Below are 20,837 nucleotides of genomic sequence, written 5' to 3' on the forward strand. Positions count from 1 at the left end.
ATATTGTAGATGCTCACAATATTTTATGCAAGAAAATTTTTGAGGGACTTTGGAAATTATCAGTATGTTGAGGATGCAACATGATAGGTAATATCTCCATGGGAACCGGAAACTAGGATTTGAGCCGATGAAAATTTTCAGAAGGAAGTGATGGAGTCTAAATCCTAGAAATCTTTCTGAGTATGTTGCAAAGTTTAGAAATTTATAACTTAAAATAGAGGGAATTTTGCTAAGCAGTCTCTCCACAGATTGGAGACAGGTCTTTTGCAGTTACTAGAGTCTGATCCCATTCCACAAAATCTAGGAAAAGCTCTTTTACTATTGTATCAGTATTTTAAGTTTTATGGTTATCCATGAGTTAGTTCATCAAACATATGAGGAAAAGTACTCAAAAATATTCTATTAATTTCTACAAAGCTCTCCTTAAATCTTTACTTTTTAGAAATGATATGCTGTAGAGAGATTGTTTTAATTAATACCTTTAACTTAGACCCCCAACAGATATAAATAATGCATTTAGCTTAGACAAACCCACACAAAAAGATGGACTCAAATCAAAGAAACTTTCCTTTAAAAGATGATACATATACACATTATATATGAAGCATATACAACTTACATCTTTTGTTTGTAACCAAAGTGGATTTTATAATGAATGCTGAAAAAGAATGCAAATTGAACCGTTGACTTCAATCAAATGAGTAATCAAATAGGATGACCATGATTCCCTCTGATCTATGCTTGTCCCATGTCAACAAAAATCTTTGTACATAAACTCTCAAGTTTAATCAATTGTCCAAAATGGAAGCACATTCAAAGGATGAATGTACTAAAATGATAAGCAGAAGAGCAAAATATAAGATCAGAAACACCTTTGGAATAATGTAGACCCCTTTCTTCCTTGGGGGAAGAGGGGTAGCATATGGGAAAACAGAGATTGCCATGTTTACTGGATAAACTACTCAATAGCTACTATACCCATGTTTCATTTTTTAAAGATTTATGTTGATAGAGAGAGAGGGCACAAGCATCCAGTGAGTCAGAGAGCAGGAGGAGGTGGAGATTTGGTGGGGGTGCAGAGGGAAAAAGAGAATTTCAAACAGACTCTCTCTGAGCCTAGATGGATCAGGGCTTGATCTCAGGACTTTGAGAGCATGATCTGAGCAGAAATCAAGAGTCCCATGCTTAATGCCCTAGCCACCCAGGTACTCCCCATGTTTCATTTCTAAACTTTGCTTTATACTTTTACAAACAGCAAAGTTATTCCTCTCAAAAACTTATTTCCATTGGACCAATGCACTATCAGAAGTCACTCATAATATTCATTCGACTACCTAGTTTTGAAAAGTAAGCTCTCATCATTCAAATCCAACCTTTCTGAAGAAAAAATTCATATTTTTATTTTCTAATCTATAAAACCTAGAGATCACTATTTTTTAATTTTTAAAGATTTTATTTATTTATTTATTTATTTGAGAGAGAGAGAGAGGGACAGCACAGGGGCAGAGGGAGAGGGAAAAGCAGACTCCCAGTTGAGCAGAGGGCATGTGGGGCTAAATCCCAGGACCCCAGGATCATGACCTGAGCCAAAAGCAGGCGTTTAACCACTGAGCCACCCAGGTGCCTTTGAATTTTTTTTTTTTTTTTAACATTTTAAAGGAACTGTTGTCACAATACTCAGGACAAATGTGACAGTTCACTAACAGGCAAGAGCACAACTTCTATTATCCTAGGATAGCCTCTCTCTAGGAATAGCTAGTTCATAGACTAACTCAGACAAGGGTGGGGGAACTAGGCCTTAGCCAATAAAAACAAACTCAAAGCTACTAGCCACACTCCCCCATCCATATGCTCCATCCCTTCCCACTAGAACCTTGCCACAACCCTGGTACTGAGTGCAATAACATCTGGATATTTAACTGCTTCCAGCCTTTTTTCTGGTGAGCAATCTCCAAAACCTGTGCCTGAGACTGGGGACTGCTCGTGGCCCATCTTCTTTGGGCAGGCCCTTCTTAGCAAGCAGGTGGACTTGGTGTGTTATACCCACCCACAGGAATACAACTTCCAAAGAGTTAAATGGACTCATTTGACTCATTGGTTCATATCCCTGCTCTAGGCTCCCAGTACCCACCGTACCAGGTACACACCTTGCAGGCAGGGAATTTGCTAAATTTGTCTGGGTATTTAGTGTCTCCCCCCCCCCCCCCGCCGCCCCGCAATCCGCCCAAGCCTTGCAGTGTGTGTGACGCATGATAGGTGCTCAGAAAACCAACTTTGGAGAGGGAGAGGGTTGTGTTAAGCCAAGGGAAGGTTGGAGACGGGACTTAAAATTTGAAGACTTGTCTATGTATGGGGGTGGGGTGGGGGGAGTGAGTAGTGGAATGTCATCCCTAGTTCTCATTGCTGGCAATCCATCCATCCACCTTTGGGAATTCCACTGGCAGCTAGCGGAGCGGCGGGGGGGGGGGGGTTCCAGGCTGGAGGACTCTAGGCTACCGCTGTCCATTGGCACCAATGGAGAGACGCAGGGGCTCGGCCCGTGCCCTGGGACCGGCCCTTGGGTCCCGACAGGTGTCGGCAGCCCCAGCGCCCCCAGCCCCCTGCCCTCCCCGGGCGCTGGAGCATGCCCAGTGGCAGCGGCACAGCCACCGAGGGCTTCGCACGGGCGCGCTCCGCTTCTCCGGGTTTTGCAGGAGCCGCGGGGGGGGGGGGGGCGGGGGGCCCGCGGCGCGGGGCAGCGGCGGCCGAGCGTGTGCGGAGCGCGCAGGGTCCCTCCCGCGCTGCGGCTGCTCGGGCGATGCGGGCGCGCGGCTCCCGGCGGCGGCACCTGGCGCGCTGAGCGCGGCGCGGCGCGGGGAGCCCCGGGGCGGGGGGGCGCGGGGGCGCGGGGGGCGCGGACTGCGGTAGAATGCGAGCCGGGCTCCGCGGGCGCCGGGAGACGTCGCTCGAGCGCGGTCAGGTGCCTCTCGCGGCGCCGCCAACTTGCCACTTGGTCGCGTTCCACCTCCGAGGCTCTGCACGCCCCGGGGAGGCGGGGGCGGGGGGCGGGGGACTCGGAGGGTCTGCGGTAGCCGAAGGAGGGATCTGGCGCGGGGAGCCTGCCCGGTGCCGCCCCCCTCCGCGGCGCTCCCCGCTCCCCTCCCCCCGTCGCTGCCGCTCCCCCCCCCCCCCCGCCTCCGAGAGCGCCGGGCTCCTGTGCCATGCCAGCGCTGCCAAGTGACGGTCCACGCGTCTGAAGTGCCCGCGAGGAAGTGAGCGCCGACGCGGGCCGCCGGCGATGACAGCCATGAAGCAGGAGCAGCAGCCCACCCCCGGGGCTAGGGCGAGCCAGGCGCCGCCGGCGGACCAGGTGAGAGCGGGCCGGGGCCGGGCCCTCCGGGAGGGGTGGCTCGGGGCGCGCTCCCCCCGCCCCGCCCCCGCCCCGGCTCCGGGCTCCGGGCTCCGGGCTCCCTCCGCTCCTCCATGGACTCCGCAGGAAGTTAGAGCATCCGAGTGCGCTCTGGGGCCGGGCGAGAGGATGCGCGGGGTGCAGAGCCGCGGGGAAGGGGGCAGAGAGGTACAGGCCGGGGTGGCCCGGGAGCCCCGGCGGGGGGGGGGGCTCCGGGCTCACATTCCCGCCGGGTGGGGGCTCCGCTGCGCTCCTGGGGGCGCCCGCTTGCAGGGTCGGAGCCGGGCTCCACGCCGCGGGAAGGGGCGAGCGCCGGCCAGAGCCGCCCACTAGGAAAACGACCTCCAGGCCGCCAGAGTTTTCCCTTTCTTCTCCTCTTTGGAGGAGACCGGGACGGGGCAGGGGGGCTGCCCGGGGCGGGCGGCGTTCCAGGCGTCCGCGGTCGGCCGAGCTGGGAGCGGAGCTTGGGAGTAGAAGGCATCAGTGTGGGAAGCTGGCAAGGTACTGGCTTTAGTGATTGATTGGGGCCAGATGTGCTGTGTCTGCAGAGATGAGGTGCCCTGTACTGGCCGAGGGTTATTTCTGTCCCCTTCCTTCCGCACCGGCCACCCCCTCCCCCCCCTTATGTGGCGTTTCGGGGTTTGTAGCAGAACCCGTAGGGTGGATCTTCATCTGGGCTCCGTTCCCGGATTGGGGTGACTCGGGAGTTCGGTGTCGCTTTTTCCCAAAGTTGTAGGGTCGGGAGCGCCGAGGTGCCCGGGCGGGGAGGAGGGGCGCTGTGCTGAGCCCGCTCCAGGTGTCGTCACGTTTACATCCATCGGGGACCCTGAGCCGAGAAGGCAACCGTCAGGTCAGCGGCTAACGACGGAGGCGCCCGGGTACCGGCGGGCGGCCCTTTGCCCCGAGCGCACGGGCCAAGGCCGCCGGGCGCGGTTCTGCCGGACGCGCTCCGAGCGAGCTCCTTGCTGCAAAGGGGCGACCGCGAGGCTCCGGCGGCCGCTCGGCTCTTCGCGTGGTGCAGCCCCGAGGAGCAGGGCAAGGGAAGCCGTCCGGGTCGCCCGAGTGGCGGTGAGCGGAGGGGAGATGCCAGGGCTGCTCGTATCAATATCCCAGCCTTGGCCATCCCTCCTGGCTTGGGGGCTCTCTCGTCTCCCCTTCCCTTTCCTCCTCATTTCCCGCACATATGTTGCACACAGGTGGCGAGGGTTGCTCGGTGCCTTACAGCTCCCCCTTCCATTTACTGGAGTGAATGTTGCAGTTTGCACAAAGCAGCGGTTTCCTTAAACGGGCCGCTTTACTCCCCGCCCTGAGAGAACTATCAGAATATGGACACGTCTATGTTGTATTGTCTACCCTTTCCCCTTACGTCCTTTTCCTCTGCCCTCTCCAACTACAAGGTGGCAACTGGTTAGCAGATTATAAAGAGAATTTGGGGAGAGGAGCGTGGGTTTAAGATCCTCTTTCAAGCTGACAGCCCTTAAATTTCATTAACAAGGCGCTGAGCCTCTCTCTCTACTGCTCTTGGAATGATGCTTCCAATAAGAAGGATTAGTCAGGTGAGAGTCCCCACATGAAATCTTTGCTCACTAACCTGTGACACCAGCTGGTTACTTGAGGTGCTGCAAACTGCTCCAGTGCCAGTGGAGGTGGGGAGGAAGAAGCAGAGCAGAGCACACGGGAACTGAAAATGTATGTGTAAACAGTGGACAAGCTGCATGTGCACCGGGAAGCCTTTTGTCAGGACTAGTCGGGTACTTAAAATTCATCTGAAGAGATAGAGTCAAGCTTGAAGCCGTCTTTTTGGTTAGCGTGCATTTTTTGTTTATGGCCACTTCACATATTCAGGGAGTGGCCGTTTGCAGAACTCTTGTTTTAATTGAGTTTTTTAAGTGCCTTTTTGGACATTTACATGATTTTGAAATGTCAGTGGCACGCATATTATGCTTGAGTTAAAAATGCAAGAGAATGAGTTTGCTAGGGGAAGGAAAGCAGAGCGCAATCCCATTGAGGATTTTCCAGGCACTCCCAGAAAACATCTATATCTAGCATATTCTTTGTCTGAAGCCTGACATGTGAAATGATGACCAGATAATGTGGATGATTGCTGTGATTGCTTAAACTACTTGCTCTAAGAGTACTAAGTTTTTATTAACCGGGTTAGACATTGTGGCCTGATGCTGCGGTTGTCCGACAACTCTCATGTGGCACTAGCTGTAATACCCCCAACTAGATGTGAGTGATTGTCTGATTTCTATATTTCTGAAAAAAAATTGATTCACAAATTTAAATAAAAATATAGCTTTATGAAGTCCTACTTAATGGTTAAATAGGGGGCATGCTCCAGCTAATCACTCACTGTGTATTGATTTTGAGTGATTTAAGCTTTCAAATATTGCCAGAAAGGTCTTTGGCTTTTCATGGTAGAGATTTTTTTATGAAATCTCCAAAACGCCTTGTCCTGAGGTCATCAGCACACCTGTTTCCACTTACAGAGCAGTGGAAGACTGTGGTCTTTCCTCTGGGTGAAATGGTTATGAATGATATAATTTGGTTGTTGTTATGGTCCTTAAGTGGGCTTGACCTCCCTGTTTCATCTCATCTGTGACTCTCCTAAGGCACACGGTGCCACGACAATAGTCACTTCTTCCCCAGGGAGAAGCAGCCACAAAAATAGCAGGGACTGTGTACCTTTATTAATAATCTGAATCATTGGAAATATTTTTATCATTTCAGTAGTCTTTCCTTTAAAACTTCATTGATTAAATGTTTATGACAGTTATTTTGGTTGTTCTCATAAGGCTCCACATTTACAAAATATCTAGGTAAATGATTTGATACGGGTGGATAGAATTATTTTTAATATGGTCAGTATCCCACTTTACACTGAGGGATCTAAAATCTTGTGTGACAAATTGTAACTTACTATTCTTAAAAAATAACCCCCTGAATGCTGGCCATGTGCAGAGTACTGTCCTCTGGACTGATAAGGTAACATTTATTAAATGCATCTTTCTACTTTGTCCTCAAAGAAACTTTTTGAGTTAGGTACTGTGGTTATTCCCATTTTAGAGATGAGAATATAGAGGATTAAAGAAACTAACTTAGGGATCCCTGGGTGGCGCAGCGGTTTGGCGCCTGCCTTTGGCCCAGGGCGTGATCCTGGAGACCCGGGATCGAGTCCCATGTCGGGCTCCCGGTGCATGGAGCCTGCTTCTCCCTCTGCCTGTGTCTCTGCCTCTCTCTCTCTCTCTCTCTCTCTCTCTCTGTGTGTGTGTGTGTGTGACTATCATAAATAAATTTAAAAAAAAAGAAACTAACTTAATCAAACTTGTCTTCATATGTGGTGGAGATGGAACTTAACCCTAGTCTATGGTACATAAGATAAAATATGGTCATTTAATTCTAAAGCCCTACCTTCTAACTTCTACACAATTACAGTTCAACACATTATTATTAGCATAATTAAAAATAATTACAAATATTTTGTGTGTACAGATTTACTTTGAATATAACATGAATTTGTTTAAAGCTTTGATTAGAAATGTAAATAATAGCTCTTAAAATTGTAAAATTAACTTAACATCTCTTCCATTGATGGAAATAATATAAAAAGAACCAGGTAGGTCCTGATAAGTACACAGGAACTTAAAAAAAAAAAAAATCTTAGTAATGATGGGCCTTTCAAGGTTTCTTAAATGAGGTACGTTTTCATAGTTAAATCTGTTTTATCCACATTACCACCAGGTGGCACCCTTCTGCTGAATCCAATGGGTAAAAATATTTCCTAAAATGTTTGGTGGTCCTCTCAGCTCCAAAAAACCAAATCAAAACAAGTTAAAACAAACAATAACAACAACAAAAACAAAATTCCAAACAAAATGAGAAGCTAAGCAAACAAACAAAAAAACCCCACAACCCTACTTTCTGAAGTATGACTAAACAATATATTTTTATAAACAACAATTTGGTAGCAAAGACATCATTAGTTATGCATTTTTCTCTAAAAAACATATTCTGGTGGAAAACCAGTCTCTTATGGTTCAGTATGCAACAGCCTCTTGATGAAATAATTCGTGGTCCAAACTGCAATTAAATATGTACCATGCAAAATGCCTCTTGTAAAATATCTCTTGTACTTCTCACATATAGGGAATAGTAATCCAAATGTTATCATACAGAAATTAGGATTCAGTCTTTTTATTTCAAGTTTGGTAAGGCAACCTTGATTAAAATTTTCAACTATATTCTTGATGAAATTTTTTTCAAAAGTTATTTTTCCATCTTTCCCTGACAAATATAAAAGATGTTATAATTTAGTCTATAAACTATTGTTTTTAACACAGAACCTCAAAAGTAGCTCTTAGAAATCATGCTGAAAAAATATTTAATAGGCCATTTATTACTCTTAACTCAACATAACATAAATATATCTAATTGATGGGAGACTTCTTTTGATTTGGTTTACAAAAGAGAATTTACATTGGGTAAAGGGTGCTCACTTCGGGGCACATATACTGGAATTGGATTGGGTAAAGGTATTATGTAGAAGTCTTTATGACTTAGGGGATATTATACACTTTCTACTATCGCTTAATTTCTTATTACATATGTATTGTATATCTTATTACATGTATATATGCCATTTTATCTAGTGAGTTTAGACCATTCCACAAAACATCCCTTGCTTGTAAGCTTCTAATCTTTTTGTTTATTTCAGGGACTGAGCAAATTGCACATTTAAGAAAAATTAAACTATATAAAAAGAGGTTAAAGAAAATTGTATTATTAAATATTAATGCTGCATTTTCTTATAAAGTGCATTATATTAGAACTAAAACACTGAAAACAAACTTCTCTCAGCCTGAGTAAAAATAATGCTATTTAAAAATTTTGGTTCATTGAATCACTTACAATTACATAATGTTACTATTGTCTATGCATTGGGTTATGCACTGGAAACCACAGATTCACGTTTATATTCCAGCTCCACTAGTCATCTCTGCTTCCTTGGGCAGGCAAGCTTATTTTCTATATTTCTTTTGTGAATGGAGGTGATCCTTTGCATATTTATTGTAATTAAGTGAAATAATATGTGAAGACTTTTGAATAAAGCCTATCTCATGCCAAATATGCTTTCATTCCCTAGTCTGGGAACAGGAACCTAGAAAAAGGTGGGAGGGAGGCTTAGAGGATCATCGAGTTACCTATAACTGGTATGTTATTTTAACATTTTACAAAACATTGCATTGTTCAGTACCCATGTTAGGATTACATATGAGGTTGCACATGCACATACATATTATATTAATAATATGTATTATGTGGTTTGAACATCAGGGCTGATTTGGCAGAAACACAGATTTCAACATACTCTATTACATCTCTACTTCCATTCAGGCAAAACTCACTTCTTTACCATCCTACTCTCTAAGGACCCAAACTGGAAGTAAACATTGGCTAATTCTCACTAACAGGTGAATTAGCTGCAGAATATGCTGCACTCTGTTTTCAGTGTAATATGCTTCCTAAGGTAATGAGCATGGAGAAAGGAGATATTTGAAATCCTCTTTAATATTTAAGTTAATATTTCATATTTGGTGTTCCAATTATAAAACTACCTCCATATATTTCCATACTTGTTGAGTGGCCTTACCTGTGTTCCAATCAAGTTCATATTTTACGGAAACATGATACAATAGCCCCACCCTTAGCCCCATTCCCATTCGTTGTTCACTTTCCACAATTTCAGGTCCCCAGGTCAGCTGAGATCCCAGAAACAGACCATTCTCTGTCAGAGGTAGTGTCAGAAGGTCAGTAGTAGCCTCATATTCTGCCCCAATGCTTGCATCATTCACCTCACTTCATTTCCTCACATAGGCATTTTATCTTCTCACATTGCCGCCATCATCATCATCATCATCATCATCATCAATCATCAGAGGATGATGAGAGAGCACATTCACATAACTTTCATTATGGTATATTATAATAGTCCTATTTTATTAGCTATTATTAATCAGCTACCTAACTTATAAATTGAACTTTATCATAGTTATGTGTATATAGGGAAAAACATAGTGATATATATATATATATATATATAGGGTTCAGCAGTATCAGAGGTTTCAGGCATCCACTGGGGGTCTTAGAATATATCTCTCATGGATGAAGAGGGGCGACTAATGAGGACATAACCTGGGACATGCATCAGCAAGGAAAATTGGAGCTTGTCCCATCTGAAGGCCTGTAAAAGGTCCCCCCAAAAAGGGCAAATAAATAATGGACTATAAATATCTTAATAAACACATGCCCTCCTGTAAATTTAGAAGTGTTTCTGCCCTGGTGTATGTCCTAGTGTATGTTTTAAAGTTTGTACTGACCTGATCTACAAGCTTTCTGACAACATGCAGTCTTTGTTTACATTCTCCTAACTAGACAGTCCCTGTCCTCCAACATTTTTAAACTGTACACCGTCTCCTGGTAGACATTCTTTTCATTTATTATGTATTAACTAAAAGGAATGATTGTTACTTCCAGGATGATAATGTGGGAAGTTGGTTTAGTGGGGAGGATGGAGACTGAAGAAAAAGCTCTTCTCTTATGGATTCATTTTTGTTACGTTGTACTGATCCCTCAGGGTTTCAGACATACCCTTATATAATAGGAGATGTAACACTCACTGCCAGGCTATATACAGAAAATTTGCTTTTATCCAAAACTGATAAAATATTTTACTTTGAACTAATCCATTCAATAATTGATGTTAACAGTACAGTACCCCTTGTAATGTCTTCCATATAATAAAAAATGATTTTCTTTTTCTTTTCAAGGTTGACATACTATAGTTTATTTGAAAGTGACTGAAATATTAATACTTTTTAACTTAATTTTCAGATGATATGCTAATTCCATTAACCAGAATAGTATATTCTACAATAATTTTGGAATTGACAAATGATATTCAGATTTAATTATAATTGGGGGAGAGGCAATGTGATGTAGGATTGAGAACAAAGTCAAAACAGATTTCATACTAAAACTTTCTTCTACCATTCCCTATGCAATGCAGGGCAGACTATTTAATCTCTCTAAAACCATTTCCTCATCTTGAAAGGAAGAGGATGGTGAGAATGATACAAGGATTAAAGACAGTCTGTGGGAATGGACTTGCATAACCTCTGGCCGAAGATAGAACTTAGCATTTTTATTCTTGTTGCTACTATGATTCTAGATTATCTGAGAAGAGTATTTCATGTTTTGCTAAGACAATTTTACATTAATGAAAATGGTGAATATATGTATGTGTGGGTGTGTATACATAACAAACACACCACATATATATACATATACACACTTATCATCTAAATATATGGGGTATTTTAGAGTTAGATTATTAAAGAGCATTAGGTAGAAATCAATTGATAACAATCTGACTAATTTTTGCTATTTTTAGATGATAACCTGTTTTCCTGAAAGCCTTAGGATCTTCTTCAAAGTGTTCATGGTTTAATATTCTCTTTCTGGAAGTTTGGTTTCGAGAAATGATGGACTTATAAATTCGTTGTATACAGGAGCTGATAATAGGTTGGGTTAAAATTTAAGTAATGTTAGTTGAGTGAATAGTCAAAACTGATTGTGCATCTGAAAAAGCCAAGGCAAACTGTATATTCTTCAGCCAAGTTGAATATCACCTGACTTTCTTATTATTGCAATTTATCATACTTACCGATTTTCTCAGGTCAATGAGAAAGCCTGTGTATCAGGTTACAAAGTAGCAAATGAAGAAAAGTGAGGGGAAAAAAAGGTATTTTTATTATCTTTATTCCCACCCCCTTTTTGAGATCTGAATGAAGATTCAATTTTTTATACCATCTGAAAGCCTCTGCTCTGAAAACAATGACAAACCTGAATTTTATAATTGAGAACTTGAATGGCAGGCTCTCCTGCGATTTATTTTCAAGTAATGGACCAGTGAGACCACTTGAGATTGCATTAATAATGCTTCTACAGGGTTAGAAGTAGGCTTTTCCTGTTATTGTTACTTGGATTTACTTTTGGCAGGAGGAATCGAGTGAAAACTCTTGATACCCTTGCTTCCATTAATTACATCTCATCTCCAGGAAAGGGTTTTATTATGAGTTAATGATTGCAAGACATGGCTGGTTTGTTGTTTTTTGGTTTTGTTTTTTTCATTTCACATGTTTTGAAAAAAGTGTCAGTTGTTATTGTTTTAATAAAGTGACCTTTTAAATCAATGTCTTACGAACTTGCACACTGATTCTTCTGCACACCAAATCAAAGATTAGGAGTCAAGATACCGTCTGAGTAGAGGTCAGAAATAGGTCTTTTCAAGAATAAAAATAGAAAATTCATAAATTTCTCAAAATATAGAAATAGGTAATTTGTTTGGATATATTAGTATATAATTTGTATTTCCTAGTGTCTGAGTTTATGCTATCTACTCCACTATTTTTTATGGGAAAAGTATATACATTTTACTTGTTTGTTTCTTTTCTAAGTACCATGAAGGGATTAGAATTATCCATTTCCTCTGATCCTAGGAATTATGTGTATTTCACTTTTTGACAGTCCTGTTGGCAGTGATAGGTGGGTGTGAACTGAACCTGGAGTTGATAATGGAAGAGATCCACCCCTGTTCACATTTATGGAGGTTGCTTATTATTGTTCTAAAATGAGATTTACCTAACAGTAGTGCCACAGTGCATTATAAGCAGTATCTTCTGTATCTGCCATTCCTTACAAATGTCTGCTTACAGAATCAGTGCCTCTTATGTTACAGGATGGTGATTTTTGAATCCTTTGTCTCTATTTCCCCCTGTGCCATTTCCAAATCCAAATCCATTTCCTTCCACCTCTCTCCATTTCTGAGATTGATCTCTGGCCAAGATTGATTCTCTGATGTCTAAACTACTTTGATGTCCACAGTAGCCTTGTCTTTCCAAATTCTTCCTTCAAATGGCCATAAAGTAATAAATGATGGTAGCATTTTGAGAAAGTATTCTGATTGCTGAATCTAATGTCTTTGTTTTCAAATCAGGAGATATCCAATGGAGAGATGAAGTATCTTGTCTCAGGTCACACAGTAGGTTAGAATCAAGAGGCAGTACTTGATTCTGGGCCTCTTCACTTATGGCCATTTGCTGCATGTCCTGCTGCTAGATTTCAGCTGTTGATATAGCACTTTTGTTGGTGCCTTAGTGACACATCTACCTTGTTAGCACTTGACAGAGGAGTAACTTAAAAAAAAAAAAAAAAAGTCCTTAAAACCTTTGAATCTTTAGGCAAAACTCACTTGACATTTCTTGGTTTCTCCTAGGCCAGTGGTCCTTAGACTTTTAATATCTTGCCACAAAGCTTTAGAGAACCATATAAGCATTTTCTCCAACTTGCCATGACAAGAAGTCACCTCAGTACCATAAAGCCATTTTGGAAGTAAACTGAGATCCCCTGTTCTAAGGACATGTCAGCACCTTCCATTATACATGCACATCCTGGCATTCTTAAATCTCTTCCTCAGCATGAATGACCTCCCATTGATCTCTCCCTCAGCATTTGAAATTACAATTTAATAGTGAGCAGACTAGTAACTGGTTGACTCCCTCCTTCAGAAAGAGGGGTATACTTAGGAACTCTGGAAAGCATGTCGGCAAATTATGGAGCTTCCTTGAGAATAGAAATAACAGGCTTCTGATTCACTGGATTTCTTGTAAGGCAATTTTAGAATCTCTGATAATTTTGTCAAAGTACCAAGTTTCAATACAAGACCTGAGAGACTTCTTTTTAAATTATTTTTTTAATTGGAGTTCAATTTTCAACATATAGTATATCACCCAGTGCTCATCCTGTCAAGTGCCCCCCTCAGTGCCCATCACCCAGTCCCCCATTCCCCCCACCCACCTCCTTTTCCACTACCCCTTATTCTTTTCCCAGAGTTAGGAGACTCTCATGTGTTGTCTCCCTCTCTGATATTTCCCACTCATTTTCTCTCCTTTCTCCTTTATTCCCTTTCACTGTTTTATATATTCCCCAAATGATTGAGACCATATAATGTTTGTCCTTTTCAGATTGACCTACTTCACTAAGCATAATACCCCCCAGTTCCATCCACGTTGAAGCAAATGGTGGGTATTTGTCATTTCTAATGGCTGAGTAATATTCCATTATATACATAAACCACATCTTCTTTATCCATTCATCTTTCGATGGACACCGAGGCTCCTTCCACAGTTTGGCTATTGTGGACATGGCTGCTAGAAACATCGGGGTGCAGGTGTCCTGGCGTTTCACTGCATCTGAATCTTTGGGGTAAATCCCCAACAGTGCAATTGCTGGGTCGTAGGGCAGGTCTATTTTTAACTCTTTGAGGAACCTCCACACAGTTTTCCAGAGTGGCTGCACCAGTTCACATTCCCATTAACAGTGCAAGAGGGTTCCCCTTTCTCCACATCCTCTCCGAGAGACTTTCTTTTTTTTTAATTTATTCATAGAGATGCAGAGAGAGAGAGAGAGAGAGAGAGAGAGAGAGGCAGAGACACAGGCAGAGGGAGAAGCAGGCTCCATGCAGAGAGCCCGACGTGGGACTTGATCCAGGGTCCCCAGGATCACGCCCTGGGCCACAGGCGGTGCTAAACCGCTGCACCACCAGGGCTGCCCCCGAGAGACTTTTATTTGCAAAATAAATAAGAATGTTCAAGGACACAATTCTTTATAGTGGGAAGAATTAGGACTTTTTCTACATTTAACCTCAGATTAAATTCTGTTTACTACTTTGAGTAAGTTACTCGGTCTCTCTCTGAATTTAATATTTCACTTGGAAATGGGATGATGCTTATATTGCAGAATTTTTCTGATGATTAGTAGTGAGATAGATTTATTATCCAGGAGGTACTGAAAAAAACGTTGGTGTCTATTTATTTATTTACTTTTTTGTTATTAATATGTATTGGGCTACTACACCAGACAGAGGCAAAGTGATGCAAAACCAAGTTTCACTGGATGTTGAGGTTCCCAGATGTTGGGAATACCAGCTTTAAAGCTCATTTCTCCATTACTTTAACCAAAATTCAGAGTACATTTATTATTAAATTCCTGTTTTTATTGATATGGGGATTATATGGAAGTATCTTGGCTCCAAAGCAAACATGGATTAGGGATTAATTAAGAAAATATATGGCATCCATTTTTATATTACTTAGAAATACAGGAAAACCAACAAAGTTTGCATTTTGAAGGTGGTGAACTGAATATATATTTGCTTTTCCTGAATTTTTTTTCTTTTCCCATTCCATGCCTAAGTTCTCTTCTCATGCTTATAATACATTCTACATTTGAAGAGCTGCTTCATTTCTACTCAAAGCTGTAGTCCTTGGGCTGTAACAGTGAGTCAAAAAAAAAAAAAAAGGAAGAAAACTAATATAGAATCACAGATGGTGCAAATATTTGAAAATAGGTAAATACAATTTAGGATTAGCTACTTGGGCTCAGAAATGTCAGCTTGATATTGCTTATTGGTCACATAAGGCAGTTTTAGTTAAGGAGAAACCCAGGACAAAAGCATCATGATATAAAATTGCTGGTATGGAGCTATGCAACATAGCAAGCCCATAATTGTTATATAAAGTCTAAAATGCATCATTCTGTAACAAGAAAAGGTGTTTCAGAGAGGTCACAAAGTATGAAGAGGTTATACTATACAGGGAATAAAAAATTAAGCAGTTATCATAATATGGAACTGCTGTACAGTACCATTTTCCGTTTAAAGCCATTTTTTAAAGAGAAAATATTCATTCTTATGGATATCCTGTAGGCAGGCACATATTAAATGACTCGAGTGTGGGAACAAATTGCCAGCATCAAGTCCGTTGATGGTGATTATTAGTTATATGTGCTGTGTTCCTACTTCTGAATGAGAGTTTGAAATAATGCAATCTAATTTTCCTTTAATTTTGTCCTTTTAAGAGATATAGTTCTTTTTAAAGGATCCTAGAACTAACCGTGATGATTCAGTCACCTCATTTACTGATAAGATGGTGGGAATGATAAAGGCAGACTTGTTCAAGGTCATACCAGTGATGAATTTGGTAGATCAGAAATCAGAGCTTTTCCCTCCTAAGTTAGGAATTGCTAGGAGACTCACTCAATCATTAGGATCATGAAAATCATTTTGGGTTGAATGTATTGACATCAGATGAAGAAAAAGTAGATGAGAATTAAAATGGGAAGTTTCCAGTTGGTCTTAAATTTGTGGGTTTTTTTCCTTAATTTTTTTTCAGGAAATAGGTTTAATAAAATTAGATCTGTTATATAGATTGTATCTGGAAGTATCAAGGAGCAGAATGTCACATGTGTAATGGTTGGAGGAGGCTTAAGTTTTCTGTTGTTCCTCTTTTCTTAGATGAAGTGGCAGAGAATAGGAAGGTCTGGTGCAGATCATATGTGAAGGTCTGAAGAACACAGCACTGATCCTTTCAAAGTATATGTTCACAAATAAAAAATCCTGGTTCTCATCAAAATATACAGAGAACAAATGTCAAGGATTTAGCTTATTTATAAAGGAATGGTGAAGATGGCAAAAGTAGCCCAAAGAGCATTTCAAGGAGGGTGATTTATATAGTCATTCAGGAAAGGAATGACACAATAGTTTGCAAAATAAGATGCACAACTGGTTAATATCTGACAGCATTTAAATCATAACTTTTGTGGTTATCTATAACAGACAAATATTTTGTAACTTCTACAATTAATGTTTATGTTGTAGATTTATGACAAAAGTAAATAGTGTAAGAAAGGTGTATTTTCCTAAAATTGTGCAATGCTTGTGTGCACCAATTAGACCATGATTCAGCCTGCCATAGAAAAGGTGAACATGCAGTCATACTTAAGTTTTATTTCCAAGTTCTCAAACATTTTCTTATCCCCTAACTCACAAAAATGGTGCCATCTGGGTCTACACTTGATATCACAGCCAACTTCTTAGGCAATTTTATCAAAGCTTTCTACAGGCCCTGTGGAGCTTCAGGTGTCAAATCTGATTCACCTGCAGTGAGGTCCTGGAATGCAGCCAGTCAACCAATACTGTTTCTCAAGTTCATGCCAACAAATTGGTCCAGGTGTTTTTGAGGGATGGAAGGGAACACCTTGGTAATTTCAAATAGCTGTTTGCAGGAAAAGATTAAGTAGAATAATTGCCCACAAGGTGGTGAAAAGCCATCCTTGAAGATTCAGCAAAATAAGGTTCAGATGAAGTTGTGTGGTGGTGATTGTCTCTAGAAGATGGCTGCCCTTATTTTTTTTTTAATAAATTAATTTTTATTGGTGTTCAATTTACCAACATACAGAATAACACCCAGTGCTAGATGGCTGCCCTTAGGAGGAGATACCATACCTATCCACACAGTCGGATTTAAGACGTGTAAGTTTTCCTTCTGTTGACGCTCATTTTCTTTATTGCCATTCAAGAAATAGCTTCTTCTCATCCATCTGCATATTTGGGATTCTCCCATGATTTTCTTTGTTCCTTTGATGGTAACCAAGGAGTAGTAACAATGTATGTATGACTTGAATGTATTTGTCTCTGTGTGATTGCTTAGTATGGCCTGTCTTCAGAATTGACGGTTAGGGGCCATACAAAATGAAGGCCTTATGAATATGAAGGGAAATAAAGAAACATAGAAATGGGTCTGGAAATCTCAAGAGAGAATCACGGCTTGCACATGAAGCAAGCCACTTCCCTAATTGGCCCTCTATTTTCTTTCTTTTTTTTTTTTTTTTTTTTTTTTGGCCATTTTCTAATCTGGGTTTGAAAGAAAAAATGTTTGAATGAATATTTATGTACTGTGTGCAAAGGGATTTGTGAAGCTGGGGTTGAAACAATCTTATCAAACTATTAAAACTTATTTTTCCTGATATATCTTTTACTGCCTACAGAAACCTTTTATTTATAGGCATTGTCCAATAGTACATTCTGGAATGATAAAAATGTTCTATATATGTGCTTTCTGGTGTGGTACTCATCAGCCACATGTAGTTAATAAATCCTTAAATTATGGCTACTGTCACTGAGGAACTCATTTCCAATTTCATTTAGTTTTAATTAATTTAAATTTAAAAAGCCATATGTGACAAATAGCTACTGTATTATTTGTAGATCTTTGTTTTTCAAACTTTAGCATGCAAAGATGAGGAAACTGAGGCATAGAGAAAATAATTTGAATAGGGTTGCATGATGTCTAACTGGCAGAACAAGGTTTTGAACCTTGGCTATTTGCCCTTAGGCACACATGCTCATGTGCTCCACTAGATAATTTTTGAGTTGTTTAGTGAGTATCTGTTTTAGGCAATGTGAAGAGATCACGATCCTTATCTTCTGTGGGCACACAAGTGACCATGCAAACGCATGCACCAAGACTAGTTATCAATTTATGAGACACAGACATTAATAAATCATGAATAAAGGAAGAAAATTTACTAATGAATCAGAGGCTCTATTTTGATAATGTCCAGATTTTTATCAAAAAATAAACAGCATAATAATGTCATATACTTTAAAATAAATGTGTATACTAGCCTTTATATAAAAAGATGGAGAAAATGTTGGATTAGCTTGTATATATGTGAACATTTCTCTTCAAAGCAAAGATGAAAATAATAGTAGCAGTGATCTATTAAGATAATGGTAGAATGAGAAATTGAGTTGCAGAGGAACAACTCTAGGAGAGAAACATTCCACAGCATATATTTGTGTTATATCTGGTTTTGAAACATATGACTATGTTATTTAGAAATTAATGAAGACAACTGCTTTATTTAAAATCAAGAAATAGGGATCCCTGGGTGGCGCAGCGGTTTGGCGCCTGCCTTTGGCCCAGGGCGCGATCCTGGAGACCCGGGATCGAATCCCACGTCGGGCTCCCGGTGCATGGAGCCTGCTTCTCCCTCTGCCTGTGTCTCTGCCTCTCTCTCTCTCTGTGACTATCATAAGTAAATAAAAAAAAAAAATTAAAAAAAAATAAAATCAGGAAATAAAGAAGTAGACTTGGTTAACATTGGTCATTTAACTAAACAACTCTAAAAAATAAGGCTTAGATCTTACACTTAGGTTACTGAATAACCAAAGCTGAATAATTCACCTTTTCACTCATTAAAATGAAGCCAATTTGTTGTTCAAGGTTATTGGGAAGTAATAAGGCAGATAATTTTAAGCTTCTCTAAATTGTGGAGTTTATACACATTGTGCACACATGCAAGTGGGTTTTTTTCTGTTTTTAAAATATTGTGGATAAACAGGAAATTATGCATAGTTAAAATGTTCAAAGTAAACTACATTTGCCGTGAACATACAGTAAACAAGAATCATGCTCTTAACACATTGTCTGACACACAATAGATACTCCCTAAATACCGAGGAAATTGTTTTGCAGGACAAGAGCATAGACTCTACAGACAGATAGTTAGGTTCAAACCCTAGTTTTGCCACTTTAGACATCATGCGACTCTAGTCAAATTACTTTTTCTCTCTATCCCTCGGTTTCCTCATATTTAAAATAAGAAACAGTATTAGCCCAGACTTCTGATGAGGATTATTACATTAACTGTCAGTCTGAGTATTACTATTACCTATGGAAGAGAATCAATTATTATTTATAGGTCAGCCACACAAACAGATTACTTAACATAATTTAAATCATTCAGTATTATGTAAATATCTAATCATTTAACTTTAATAAAGGAAAGCAATTGATAGTTATTATGCTATGTATGATTGTGACCAAAAAGATGTTTTCTCCATTTATTAGCTGTTCTACCATGGGAATCTCTTATCTTCTCTGAATCTCATATCCTCATTTGTAAAATTGTAATAAAACTATTCAATTTAGCAAAAAATTATTCAATTTGTTGGCATTCACTTCACTGACATCTATCTGTGCCGTGTGTGTGTGTATATAAAACCTTTATATAACATTGATCTCTATATGAGATTCTTTTAACATCTTGAAAAGAGCTTAGCTTCCTTCCTGTCCTAAACATTAGACTCAAGAATAAGTGACAGCCTTTGCAGTCTAAAAATTTGTATATGATTGATGAGTATTTCCCAGATTTCTAAAGACAGGTCTATATTCTGTGTTTTATTCATGTTAAGGAAATGAGACAGTATTTAGAAATTTTAGTAGAGAATTTTAAAAATGCCCTGTGTTCTTCTGTAAAAATAAGGAACATTTTGTCTTAGAGTAGATGAATGAATGGTCCCATGAAGCCAAATGTCTGCCAAGGGAAAGGATTCAGCATTGTGAAAATATGGTTTCTTTTAATTTTATTAAGGCATCTAGAGACTTTTAATAAGTGATGATGAGTATATTAACATGCTTGCATTTTCTTATATCCTTTGGAATTCATCTAATTTGGGAAATGGGAAGCACCTCTTTAAGGAGCATAGTACACACATTTACATCTATTATTGGGCCTGGAAAGGCTGTATATTGCTTTCAGTTACAATTATTTATTCTCCTAGTGAAGAGGAAGGAAAATAACAGGAGTTGAGGAAGAGATGAAAGGCTTTGGCCTTTGCAGAGTCCTTCTTTATTTTCAAAGAAAAATTACTTCAATAAATTAGAAATGCATGAATTTTTATGTCCTTACCACCTCATGTAATGAAGAAGCTGAGAACCATTTCAAACTCAGAAAATTGATTTGGTCAAAATATTCCCCTCATTTCCACCAAGTAGTACTGAAAATTATTAACAAACACACCAGGAAGAAAAATGGTAGTTATGAAATGTTTTATTAGTCCTTTAAGGATGACCAGCCCTTCTAAGACTTCAGCTACTTTCAGATGAAGAATTTTTAGTTAGACTATTCTTAACAATAGGAAAAACAAGGTTTATTTTCCTAATTTATTTTAAGATTCTGTAAAAATTACAGAGCTATTTAAAACCAAATACCTTTTTTTCTGAAAAACTTTAAAGGAAAATCAATTTTTTACAATACACCTGCTGCATTCTGCTAGAACATACTTTGTAGCTGCTAATCTTTAAACACTAAGAAAAAGAATTTCTTTTCTAATAGCTCTGGAAAGTCAAAATACTGAACTGGAGGTGGTTCTTAGAGTTCTGAACAGGCATCCTTGGTGTCCTGCCTGAGATATTAGAAGAATATGGGCACAGTTTAGGGGAGGTACCTTGATAGGAACCAAGCAAGGCTTTTATAATTCCTTTTTTTTTTTAAGTCTCTTTAAATGACCCAGACCAAAAAAAAAAAAAAAAAAAAAAAAAAAGTGTGTGAAACAAGACCAGAGAGATTCCTGATTTCATGTTGTAAAGGCTGAATGAATATGATTTAAACCTTAATATATTACTAATCACATATTCATACATAAAGATCAGGCAATGGTACTATTTGATTTTTATCATGAGGAATTAGCAACTCCTTTGCA

The 20,837-nt window shown here is 40.0% G+C and overlaps 1 protein-coding gene across 1 annotated transcript in view; it reads left to right on the forward strand.

Moving 5' to 3' along the window:
• Positions 1 to 3,189: 3,189 nt before the first annotated feature.
• The window catches only part of DPP10 (dipeptidyl peptidase like 10), a 599,711-nt gene continuing 582,063 nt past the window's right edge, over positions 3,190 to 20,837 (forward strand). The window contains exon 1 of the mRNA XM_055316192.1: positions 3,190 to 3,349. Within this exon, the coding sequence (XP_055172167.1) occupies positions 3,278 to 3,349 (72 nt within the window). The 5' untranslated portion in view covers positions 3,190 to 3,277. The remainder of the gene's footprint in view (positions 3,350 to 20,837) is intronic.

This window comes from Nyctereutes procyonoides, unplaced genomic scaffold, assembly GCF_905146905.1.
Source record: "Nyctereutes procyonoides isolate TBG_1078 unplaced genomic scaffold, NYPRO_anot_genome, whole genome shotgun sequence".
Taxonomy (NCBI): Eukaryota; Metazoa; Chordata; class Mammalia; order Carnivora; family Canidae; genus Nyctereutes; species Nyctereutes procyonoides.